This window comes from Sturnus vulgaris, chromosome 4 (assembly GCF_052056855.1).
Source record: "Sturnus vulgaris isolate bStuVul1 chromosome 4, bStuVul1.hap1, whole genome shotgun sequence".
Classification (NCBI taxonomy): domain Eukaryota; kingdom Metazoa; phylum Chordata; class Aves; order Passeriformes; family Sturnidae; genus Sturnus; species Sturnus vulgaris.
The window spans coordinates 22,548,140-22,560,891 of NC_142246.1; the positions used below are offsets into that span (position 1 = coordinate 22,548,140).

The 12,752-nt window shown below is 37.9% G+C and overlaps 1 protein-coding gene across 4 annotated transcripts in view; it reads right to left on the minus strand.

Moving 5' to 3' along the window:
* Positions 1-5,230: 5,230 nt before the first annotated feature.
* SMIM14 (small integral membrane protein 14) overlaps positions 5,231-12,752 on the minus strand; it is a 54,427-nt gene continuing 46,905 nt past the window's right edge. For all 4 annotated transcript variants that reach the window (XM_088163290.1, XM_088163289.1, XM_014871053.2 and 1 more), the window contains 2 exons: positions 8,960-9,108; positions 5,231-8,402 (listed from right to left, as the gene is read on the minus strand). In XM_088163290.1, the coding sequence (XP_088019416.1) occupies positions 8,370-8,402; positions 8,960-9,108 (182 nt within the window). In that variant the 3' untranslated portion in view covers positions 5,231-8,369. The remainder of the gene's footprint in view (positions 8,403-8,959; positions 9,109-12,752) is intronic.

Consider the following 12,752-nt stretch of genomic DNA (forward strand, 5'->3'; position numbering starts at 1 on the left):
GTGTTTATTCTGGAGTAAAAACAAGTCATACCTTTTCTCATTGCTTACTGGCACAGAATCTGTTTTAAACACATCTAGGTGTTTGGGTTTTTTTCCCCAGGGAAACCTAAGCAAAGCAACTAGAAGCTCAGTGAGTGACTCAGAAGTCAGTCTCACCCATACCATCTTCTTCAAACCCCCATCTATCTCCTTAGGTCTCAGAACAGCCATGAAGGTGTACATTTGTACTGCAAGAATATTATCTGGTCCCTGTGTACCAGCCAGAGCCAAAAACGCTTCAGGTCCTTTAAGTGGTCCCCTGAGGATGTTGGTAAGTGTGCTCAGTGTGTGCCTGGCACACAAGGAGTGGATTTTCTAGGAACAGGAAGGGTGGGTACAGTGGTTGTGTGCAAGGCCGGGTGTGTGTGAGAAGGGCTTCCCTCTGCCTGCTGGTGTATGTGTGGGTAGTTAGTAGTTCATTAGAGTCAGCTAATGCCTCCCAACTACCGAGTTTGCTAAGGCAAGAGCTTCAGAGCCTTCCTCAGCTTCGAGGGGTTCAGGCATGCTTACCTCAGGAGAGTGCTGTGTCCTATGGATTATAAAGAAACATGTGGATCTAGCTCTCCACTTGCATCTATGCTACTTGCCAAGGAGTTTCAAAGGGGATATTTTTTGTATATGGTAATCATGGCCCTTTCCTGGGAGGAGAAAGGCCTGTGTTGTTGTCTGTTATTTGAGAGCTGTTTAAAATATCTGAAGAGCCCTTGGAACAGGCAATGGACTCCAGTCCCTTTTCTCAAAAGCAAAGGACTTTCACTGATAGACAGTCACACCCCTGCCTGGGATATCGATCTCACATTCTGCCTTGCAAACAGCACAGCTGAACCTGAAGGGTTGGACTGCATGATCCTGGAGGTCTTTTCCAGCCTAAATGATTTTGTGAAAGGATGAAGAGGGCTGCTTTTGTTTCCCTCTAGCCAACACTGGTGGTGAGGGCACTGCGGGCAGATTAAAAAATGCAGGGCTCAAAGGCATTGCAATGAAAAGGGTGTGAAGTTTGGGTTTCCCCTCTTACAGAAAAAAAATCTGAATTATTGGATGGGATCTTCTTGGTTTCATTTACCAGGATGTAGAATTTTTTGCAACAGCATGCAGGGGCAAGAAAGCTTAAGGCTGCTGCAAAGCAGATGAGGCTGATCCACTGTTGGCCATTTTTAAAAATAAAAGTTGATTTCTGCTGTGGTTTTTTTGAAGGCTCAGTATAGACTGTGAATACTTTTGCAGTTCAGGATAAGCAAACTAATTAACAGGAGGAATGGGATTTCAGGTGTATGTTTTTCTTTAGCATTGGTGATTGACTAGGTCAGGTGAATCCCTCTTCCAGCATACTGGGGAGTGGGTTTGAGGCCACACCTCTACCTTTCCAGAAAGCGCTGAGCAAAGAGTAATCCCAATGCCAAAGGTGGGTGGATGGGCCACTTTCCAGCTCCCATGTTCAAGCTGTTCCATTATGCAAGGGAGAAATCATGACTTATGAAGGATTTGGGGGATGAGGGGAAGGAGAAGAAAGACAAAGAGCAAGTGAGTGCATGATTGCATAATCTCCTGGCTGGCATCCTGATGTTGGAAGTGGGAGGAAAAGCCAGCAAAGAGCCCTGGATATTAAAGAAGTTTTGAACCCTCTATGCTTAGTGTTTAATGTCAGACTGATCACAAGATTTAGTTGATCATTAACTAAAGGCAACTGAGTTTGTGTGATTAGTTTCTGACACTAACATCTGACACAGATTCAACAATCACCATTGTGTCAAGCCTGTCTTTAATTTTTGACAAAGCACGACTGGGAGGTAACCTCACCTGTAACCAGGAAATCTGAGGTACTCGGCAACAGTCCCAGGCTGAGGCACAAAAGTGCCCAGAAGATCAGTCGGATGAGTATTTGAATCCATGCTTTGTATTTTACAATGTTAAGAGGAAGGAAGGAGATGCAGCTAAAGAGATTATTCAGGACTGTGGGACTGGGCATGCGTGTTGAAAAGGCTCCAACAGCTGCATAAAGCAGCCATACGCCAGTTTTGAACACAGGAAGACGAGAGCCTGAGCTCTACGTGTGCTCAGAGCCAACCCTATCTTGCTACAAGAGACATTTTCTGCCTGGCTTGTCCCTACTTACACCATCTCCTCATCTCCACCTCTCTGGTTCACCAGAACTCTGACATTGCTAAACAGTCTGACAGGTTGCCCAAACATCTAATGTAGTATTTTCTTTGCTGGTGACAACTAGCCTCTCAAACTGCAATTATCGTTATAATTTGTTGCAAAGTGCAGTGAATTTCTGGTCAGGTTCAACATACCTGTTTGCATAGGGCATGGAACATCTGGAAAATAACTTCATCAGGTCTCATGTGCAATATTGCCATGAAATAAAATCCCAAAGCCATGCAAGATTAAAACTTTTCAAAGTTGGAGGAAGAGCACCCTGAGAACTCTGATGAAAATATCCTGTCAAACCCCATTCTTTAAGTTACTGCACAATGTTTTGTTTCCCAGTACATCACCTTCCTCTAATTACATTATTTAAAGCTCTCAGTATACACTGAAATTATTCACACTTCCTTCCAGGCATGATTACATTTGGTGGCCTATCTGTTGTTTTGTAAGTGCCTCTTTTTTTTTTTAATTCTCTTTTGATGTTTTTCTGCTGTGGGCACCAGCATTGCTTTTCTGAACACAAGGTACACTGCAGCTCCCACCAGGAGAGCCATTTCAGGCTAACAGCCATATCAACAGCAAGGAAATATAAAGGAACAGTAAGGAAATATTAAATGCTAAAACTAATGCAATGGAAGTAAGAGCAGCCAGATAAGGCACTGCTTTTCATTACTGCCCCATTGGAGAGAAATCGTCTTGTAGCATCCCTTCTTTAAAGGGCTTTACTCAGCTGAGCTGTCCCATTGCCATACCAGTTATTTGCATAAAATAAGGTGAAGATTTGATCTACCCTCACAGTATAGCTAAAAGCTAATTTGGCTTAATCTCTTCTCCTTACATACTGAAGCCCAACACAGGCATACAGCAGGAGGGGGTGTCAGAGACAAGATGCATTTGTGATTTAAATTGCAAGCTAATATTTGATGAAGGGGGGGAATGATTATTTGGATTATCTATTTCAAACACGACTGCATGAAATCACTAAGGGAGTTGAAGAAACGCAATTTTTACTCATCATCACAAGAAAGCAGATTTTGATGCATTACCTGCAGTGCTTGGTGTAGTGCCAGTCCTGTGGAGGCTTCTTTGGGTTCTTTTCTTGCTAATCATTTTCATTTCATCATTTATCATTTCAAGTTCTGCCCTAAACTGAACACCTTTTTTAAGATTTGCTTTTTATATCGAACCAATTGCTGTGACCTTCAGAATGTTGTAGAGTGGTGGGGTTTTTCACTGGTCTGCTAAAGGAAACCTATTTTCTCTTTTCTAGGATCTTCTACATTGTAAGGATAGTTTTTTTTCAGCAGAAGAAATTAATTTTAAACCAGTTATAATCCTGGAAACTACACAGTCACAAAAATTATTTCTCTGTTTCATCATTTATAGCTTGGAAGATGTAACAACAAAAGCTATATATGCGAAGGACCTTTTTCTTAAACCTTGCTACATATGATTTTTGATTACAAGTTACTGATTTATTTTCAGGAAGTATTTTTCAGTAACACTTTCCATAAAAGCAAAAAGAGTGAAATCTTTAAAAAACTGTATATATATGATGAATTAGTATATATTGCCAAATATTGAAGCACATTTGTTTCAGTCACCCCCTCTGGCCCATGCTCTGACCTGGAGATGTTAAAAAGGTAGTGTGGAAGCCAGATTCTTCCAGCTATTATATTTAACTACAAAGTGTCTGCTATGGGAGTTGGCAATTTTGATACAAGTATTCAGTTATTTTTCCTATATGAAAAGAAAAATCTTCAGCTGATGTTGCCTCGAAGTTGGTAAGAGTTGTGTTGTTTTAAAAGTGAGGACGTGGTTCAGCATGGAATATTCTGCTTCTTCCCCCACCCCAAGGTCCAGGTCATTGCAGTGAATGGCACTGTGGGACATTGGCTGATACTGAACAAATATGGAGAAGGGGAAAAGGATGTAAGTAGTCCATTTTTGCAAGGAATCCACTTAATGGAATATTTTGCTGCAATGATTTGGTGTATTTTTCCCAAACATCTTATATAGGGTAATTTTTTTTTTTCAGGTTTTGGGTCACAGTAATTTCAAATTACCTGGTGATCTTGAACAGCTAAGCCTTGTACAGATCCATTCAACAATGTGAATTTATATTCATGGCGATTTCCTTTCTCCACCACTTTTCTCAATAGGCATCGGCATCCTTGGCAAACATTTCAACAAGTGTACTTAGAAGTTCATCTTTAGTTTTAGGGGTTATTTATAATCTCATGTTTGAGTAAAAGGGTAAATTTTGATGAGCAGACATTAATGATATTTGAGTAAGATCTTGAACTTTCTAAAGCGACTCAAATGCCTAAAACATTTCTTACTTGTTGTTATTATATTATTCTGATTTTGTTCCTGATTCTCTGGTATTTATTGCCACTATCTCTGGATAGCTGTGTATTATTTTAAACCTTAATGCTCCCGTGGTTCTCCTTCCTCAGATTAAGGGAATCCCTAATGAGTGATCTGAGTTGCTGTTGAGGCAGTGCTCAGAATTTTGTGCTCTGCTTCCAGAGGAGAGTGCTGCACTTCATGGGAACAGAGAAGAAGCAGCATGTCTCTTCTACTCCTACACACTGTCTTAGAGCCATTGCAGCATCCTCCTTCCTCAGAGCAGCTCTGGGTCCCACACTACCTAGAACTAGAAAATAGACTGCAAATCTCAAAGTAGTAGGATTTGATCTAAAATAAAGTAACACAGTCAGCATATTTGTCATTACTTTTCTTCTTGTATTATTTCTAACTTCCTAGGTTGCATAACTGCTTTGAACAGCAAAAGGCAGAGGTACCTATATTGGTCATCAAAGTATCTTAAACCTTGGAAACTGCTTTTTATTTGTTCTGACTTACTTGAGATACAGTAGCCAAGTGTCCATTAGAAAAATTAGAATTTACATTTTAAAAAGTTACACGGGTGACACGCTAGTTTTACGGATTTTTAGATGATTTCATATTACCTTAGAAATTGATAGGTTGGTGCAGTCCTATATCTTATATAAAAACTAAAAGACAAAGACAAAAGTTTACTAATGATTGCTATTTATTTTGTTAAGTCAATAAAAAGTGCATAGTACAAGCCCTTTATCCCAATCCAAGTACTCAGTAAAAGATTACTAGGAAACTGCAAATGGCACAGATGATTTTTTGTTTGGCATAATTCAGATATTTTAAACCACCGATTTACAGTAAGTACATGACATCATCACTCTTCCTTTTTCAATCATGAGTATTACAAGGCTAAGTGATCTGCAGACAGTGCATGAATACATATGATTTCTCATTTCAGAGTATAGTAATTGTGTTAAGCAGACTCTAAAAATACTATTGTTTTAACAAAGTTAAGGTATAATTGTAAATTTCCCTCCATATTTCCCAAGTTGCTACAACTTGCATCTCTTACTAACCAAGCTTAAAACCATCATTACAGTACTGATCATATCCTGGAGCTTTGCATACCACTAATCTCTTCCATACTTCCCAAAATTTACCATTTACCATATCTCTAACCATGATACAATTATTAAATCACAAATTACATCACTAAAGGCCAGATTTCTGCCACCCTTACTAAAGCTGCTACTAGTACATTATCTCAGAGTAGTTCCACAAACTTCAGTGCAACTACTTGATGAGTAAGGCACTATTTAACACAAATAAGAGTGGCAAAATACAGTCCTATGGTTACTTATTTTTACTTTAATTAAGAGTGCTGTTCTGAAATTTATATCTTGGAGCAAGTATCTGAATTTAAAAGGCATACATTTTGATGTGGGATAGTGGCCTAGCTCTTTAGTAAAACATGGCCTGGCTCTTTAGTAAAACATTTTACAATAAAATATTTCCAATGTTCTTTTTCTTTTACATAGAAAATTTAAAATAGCAATTTACATGAGGAAAGCATACATGTATAAAACCACTGGGACAATTAGAGGAATTTCAAGCAAAGACATTTCATTCAAAAGTAAACCACAACACTCCTCCGAACAAAAAGTTCATTTTCCAAGACTCTTAGAGCTGGGTGCACATGGAAAGTTTTATAAATACATAAACATTTAAGGGAGACTGATCTTCACGAGTGAGGAGCATCTCCTGTAAATCTCACCAACTCCCAAAAGGATGAGGAGTAGTGCTCTGTCTGAATAGAAGCCTGTTTCAGTTGGCTTTTTAATCAATTGGAAGCTTGTCTTATGCCTCCAATAGTGAAGAATTCTGGCCAAAAATCCTTGAAGAAAAAGGTCAGTGTGGTAGATTATATATGTTTCCTTGTGGGTTCAACAAAATGATGCTGTATTACTTGTTCTCAACAGTATCCCAAACATAAATGTACATGGAAGGCAAAAAGCATGCACTGGCAGAGTGCTTGTCCCAGTGACATCTTTGCACAGTGTTTGTGGCCTGTATATTATTAGATATAATGGGACAAATTCTCTCAGCTTCTCTCCTGAAGTTTCATTGCTTTATATGCACTGATGTCACTGAGAGCACCTGGCCCAATCTTCTTTTTTTTTTTTTTTTTAACATACTCCTATGCTTGGGAGCACACTATTCCATAGAAATTCAAAGGTCAATTACATCAAATTACAGAAGCCCTTCTTCAGGTCTACACTGTACCTTTACAAGGAGGCTTAGCTGGCTCACCATTTACCCTGAAGAGCAAAACCCTGCATCTGTCAACCATAGGATCTGATGTAAGATTTTTGTTAGAGCCCGTTAATACAAACCTTTTTGAACTTTAAGAGTTAGGTCCTTCAGCTCCATAACTAAAGTCCTCATGAAATAAAGGTTTGTAGAGTAAGACTTAGAATTCCCATATGTCTGTTCTACTGACCTTTAAGGAAATAAGTTTCATGTTGGTAACATAAAAATTCTTGTGAATGTTCTTTACATTATTCTGATCAATTTTTCAAATTGAACAAGAAAAATATACAGTGTTGTTTATCTGTACATCTTTAAAATGTTCTTAAATTAATGTACATTAAAAAAGTAATTCCCATTTGCCATAATGGGAGATGTGCACAGTGCGTGCACAGCCACACATACACACACTTAAACACACCACACATACACACAAATATTAGAGGGAAAAGACATGCCATATGTAGTCACCTGCAAGTTTGTTATTCTACAATTACATCTAGTAGATAAGGATGAAATGTTAAGAATTGCTGTTAACATACAGGTGAAAAAACCTGAATAATCCAGTACATGTTGGATACCAAAAGTTGGTAACCGTGGTAACTTCTTGGTATGATTTCATCCTGTCCAATATGCATTACATCATGGCTAAAAACTTATTAAGGTATCAATTATGAAAAGACTATGCCAGGACAGAAAATTCTACCAAGTTCTTCTTACTAAATTTCTCATTTGATAAAGTCTGTAAGTAAACACAACTGGGTTTAGAGTATGTTTTTTTGACAACGTATTGAATAAGACATACAATTTATTAATGAAAATGGCTAAATTAACCTTTTTGGTGGTATAATCTTTTGTGTAAAGTTCCCAATATATAGATCAAAGCTTTGACAGTGGCAATCATCACATTCACTTACGTGTGCACACACACACATAGAATATAATTCTAGTGGACAATCCATGCTTTTTCCAGCAACCCTGAAAACTGTGTTAGTGATCCAAAGACCAGAATAAAAGCTGCTCTGAAATCAGGGCAAATATAAAACAATTTCTATTTTTAGCACATAACTAAGTACTCCCAACCGTAATATAACTCTCAAAAGCATACTGAAGAAGAAATATGAATTAATCTGAAGGTCAGTAACCTTCCATTCTTCTAGATGGACTGGGATTTTCTTTTTCTTTCAAGGCATATCAGAAATCACGGCAAAGAAATTAGGATCACTGTAACAGAAAGAGACTGAGTAGAATGTCCACAGTAACAGTAACAACCAAAAAACCCCTGCAATGCCTTACCATTATTCAAATTACAATCTTACAGGAATTGCAGTATCATACAAAGCAAAAATTAACTTAAAATTGAAGTCGCTAAAAGCAGTTCATGAAGATTACTGGTGAATGATAACTCTGCTCTATATAAATGAGAAAAGAAAACCGTATTGAGTGGGGTTTAGGAGTAATCTGGTCACTTCGTTCATTTGGTCGTGCAAGGTTTTAGCTGCTGAACTTTTCCAATTCCGAATGCTCTAGTCCACTGGTGGGGCTGGTGGTTCTTGTCCCTTAGGAGAAGGAAGGAGGAAAGGAAAAAAAAATGCAGGTACAGAATTAGAAACAGTGCTTCACATAGGAGGATTTAGGAATAGAAGAACTCAGAAGTGTTACATTGTGTTTTCTTTCATGGTATTTCAATATCCCTTAAAATAATTAGAGTATATGAGCATCAAAAAACTATACCTTTTCCTGTATTGAGATTTTTTCATGATCTCACATCTAGGACAAAGATCGCCCTTCTCAAAGTATCATGCTGTAATTTTGTTTACTGACTTCTCTTTAAAGCTGTGCTTGTCCCCTTTCACCTAAGAGGCAGGAGGCAGTTTCAATCAGGGACAGACAGTGTCCAGAAGACAATGTACCTGCTGCATCCCACAGCAGGCTTCACACTTAGCCTTCATGACTCCTTTCACTTTAGTTTAATTCATTTTAATTTTTGATGGAGTTCCAAGAAAATACAAGGAAAAAAATGGAAAAAAAAATATTTTGAGACAGTGTGTATTACACCAAAAGAGATATAAGCTATTATAGAATCTCCCTGCAGGGCACTTGAAGATGCACTTACATTGTGTTGGCTGGTTGGCTTTCCGGCTGTGTTTGATCCTCTCAGATTACTAGGTCTCAGTAAGAACAAGACAAGTGCAATCACCACCCAGGCCATCATTATCATGGCAAAGCTGATGCCATTGTCACTGGAGGAGTTTGGTCCTGGCACTACAGATGAGGAAAACTCAAGTTATAACAGAGTAACAGCAGAGTTATTTTCCCCAAGTGAAAACAAAAATGCAATCTCAGAAAAAAATCCCTGAAAATTTTTTCAATGGAATGTTCTCATTAATCCCTCATTTTGGCTTTAGGACAGTAACACTGTTTGTTTTTTTTTTTCATTTCACATTTCTTATCCATTTGAAAAGAGAATTATCTATTTTATAATATTTCACTGGCATTCTCAGAATTATCATGAATATTTCTTAGTTCATATTAACTCCTAGTGAACTGGAGATGATAAACACACTCTTCACATTTAAGAAATCAAACGATGCAAAATATATTTATGTAGGTAAACCCCTCGTGTATGTTGGTTTTTGGTTTTTTTGCCTCAAACAAATAAAACAATAAGACTAAATTGATGAAATCTTAGGCTCCACTGTTAGGCCCTACACAAGAGAACATGCTAATTCTAGCAAGAAGGGAGTAAACTAATGGTAATTAATTTCTTGACTCTGTTTTTTCTTGAGAGTTTGTTTGAAGATGTTTCAGTTTCAATATGCCAGATCTCCATGACTGATCATCTCAGTCATGTGGTATTTCTGCTAGCAGTGTATCTGGCAGGATGCAAAAAATTGCTGCAGAGATACATTCCAATGTGAAGCCAGGAACACAATACAAAAATTTTACACCAAATTTCCATACAGAATACCCGAAACATCAACACGTGGAAATAAATTCAAGAAAATACCTTCAGGCTGGGAATGACTGGTTGATCTGCTTGGATCAAGAAACTCTTGCAAATACCTGTACATTTTAAAACAACTTTTCTCCTCTGAAGCATAACTTCAAGTAATGAAACAGTAACTAATCTTGTCAGCTGAAGTGTAAACCCATGTATAGATAATTACCTATGGTACTTACATAAATCCATTTATCATAGTATCTAAAGGCCTAACATCTTCACTAATGATCTGGATGATCAATTGACAGAGCAATTAATTCAAAGCTATAATGAAGAACCTTCAGAAAGAGAAGAGCTATTCTATTTTATAACTCAAGATGAAAATTTTCACATCAAGAAAACTCCACAGAGATACTCATATCTGTCATATTTTCAAGTTGCCTTATGTGGATCACCTCATTATGGAGTCAAGTCTGGATTCAGTATTGATTGGATTGTTCCTATTTAACATTTACTTGATAACTTATACCCTGCTGGAATAATTTCCTTGAAGGTTAACGCTGATGCCACAGAACCAGCTTCATCCTGGGTGCATCACTAACAGGCTCTTCCATGGAAAGGGTGTGTTCATCACACAGCAGAGGGGCCCTGCAGGGAAGCTTACAGCTATGCTGTTCTCCACACTGCTGCTCTGGCAATAAGGCTTCATTAGTTGGGGCTGTTGGACTGATTTTACTGACATCACATGCACTCAAAAATGTCAAAGAAGAAAAAAACCCATGCATTATAGAAGTTCATGCTTCTCACAGCACAAACGCCACCATTAACACGTATGAGCAAATGAAACTGCTTTTGCCTTTTAAATGTCCAAAATATAGACATTTCAAAACTTGAGAAGTTGCTAATGTTGACGAATTTTATGATTAGAATTATATGCAATCACAGGTGGGAATTCTTTCGAAAATCTGAGTGAATAAAGGGCTTTGTATATGAGGAAATGGCATAGTGCACAGAAAATAAATAAGAATGTTACAGCCTTTAGTTCACCAAACTCTTAGGCACTGATTTTGAAAGCATATGGAATTGTGAAGGTAAGAGTTGGGACCTTCAGTTTTGTTGACCAAAATATTATTATTATCAGCAGCATATATCAATATTTTAAATATTGGAAAATCTTTATATATGCGGTCCAGGAGACTAGAATATAATTTGGCATGAAAAGAACAACTGCTGTATTTTGGGGTTTCCAGACAACATTAATAGCCACTCTGAGATTACCTTCAGCAACAAGTAAGAAGGCCTTAGGTACCTGCTTTGGCAAATATTTCTGGTAGAAGACTGAAAATTGAAATTACTTGTTAGTCAGGATTCCCCTTACAATGCAGAGAAATGGACTAGTCTGACTGCCTTCTGGAATTTTTGCTGAACATTAGTGCACTTAGGTTCTGTGGTGGCCAAGCAAAAGCTGGGGTAAGCAAATGATGCCAGACCAGGTCATGCTACAGGTCCAGGAAGGGAGCAGCAGGGACCACAGAGGGAAAACCACAGGCCTTCATTGCAAGATACGGTTCTTTCCAGCCTGTGTTGTAATACAGTTCAGATGGAACCAAACGTGCTAAAATATGTTCTGAACTAACTGGCCCTTCACTACCTACTCAAGGCATGCCAGACACTAAAACAGACACAACAATGTTAATTTTCCAAAAACTGTTAAACCCACATCTCTCACTAATGATCATGTGCTTTAATAAGGATGTGAGATATTTCAGAATCTGTTACTTTAATCTCTTATGGGGAAGAGGATAAGCAGAATTTCACACAGCTAGGGTTGAATCCAGCCCAATGCTTTTCAAAGCTTTGCATCACAAATCTAGAGAACAGACAGGAAGCTATTTTAGCTACTGGAAGCAGTTATATGTAGGTGACAACAATCTTGCTACAAAGACCTCCATCCTTGAGATCACAAAATAATCAGATAAAATCAGCTTATGGACAAAGAACAGTTGAGTGACGAAGGTGAAACCAAGTAGGATGGAATTCATAGTGATGGGCAGAAGAAAAAAAAAATCTTGTTTTTAAGAGTTTGCAGTCACAATGCCTTTATCTGTAACTAGTATTTTTTTCAAGTAATTTAGAAATGATGTTTTGATTCCTTGAAGAATAAAGGTTATCCTCTAAGAGCATCTGTGAATGGTATTTTCTAATATTTTCAGATGGGTAGAAGATTGTCCTGGTCTGAGATGAATGTTCCTGTCACCACGCATTTTGATGTATGGATCTGTTTATTAATCTCTAGCACTCCAGAGACACCAATTAGAATTTAGCAGTACCTATTCCCATGTCACTGATAGACGTGACACACAGTCTCTAATCTGCCTTTCCATGCAACACTGAATCCAGCCCAAGGTTTTTATTTTCAGAGTATCTGATCCCCTGGGTTTGGCATACATATATCCAATTTGGATAGATGCCTGTTGAGCAGTTCTGGCCCTGTGGTTACCTGGAATTTATTTTATTTTACAGAGTGGCGGAATTATCTCTCTGCAGGAGAAAGCTTTATGAGGAGCTGATCTGAGATTATGGAATTAACAGCCATGGGAGACAGTGACTATGGTGAATCCTATCTGCTGCTCCATGTATGAGATACAATTTTTGGACTTGCTTTTTCCTACAGAAGCAGGGACTAGGCCACACAAACTAGTCTTCTCTTGAAAATAGATGGGAAGTAGGAAAAAAAATGTGACAGATGCTTGCATATTGATTCGAGGTTTTAGAAGACAGTTAAAGCTACTAAAATTATAAGTTTGATAAAAGCAGTTTTTAAAGATTAAAGGTCAACCAATTCCTTATTGTGCAACTAAACTCTCAAGAATACAGTACTAAAATTACTAAGTGCCCGTGTTAAATACCCTTATATGAACTTAGTTCTCCTCTTAAACTGCAGCTTTTTCTTCAGAGTGAGGCT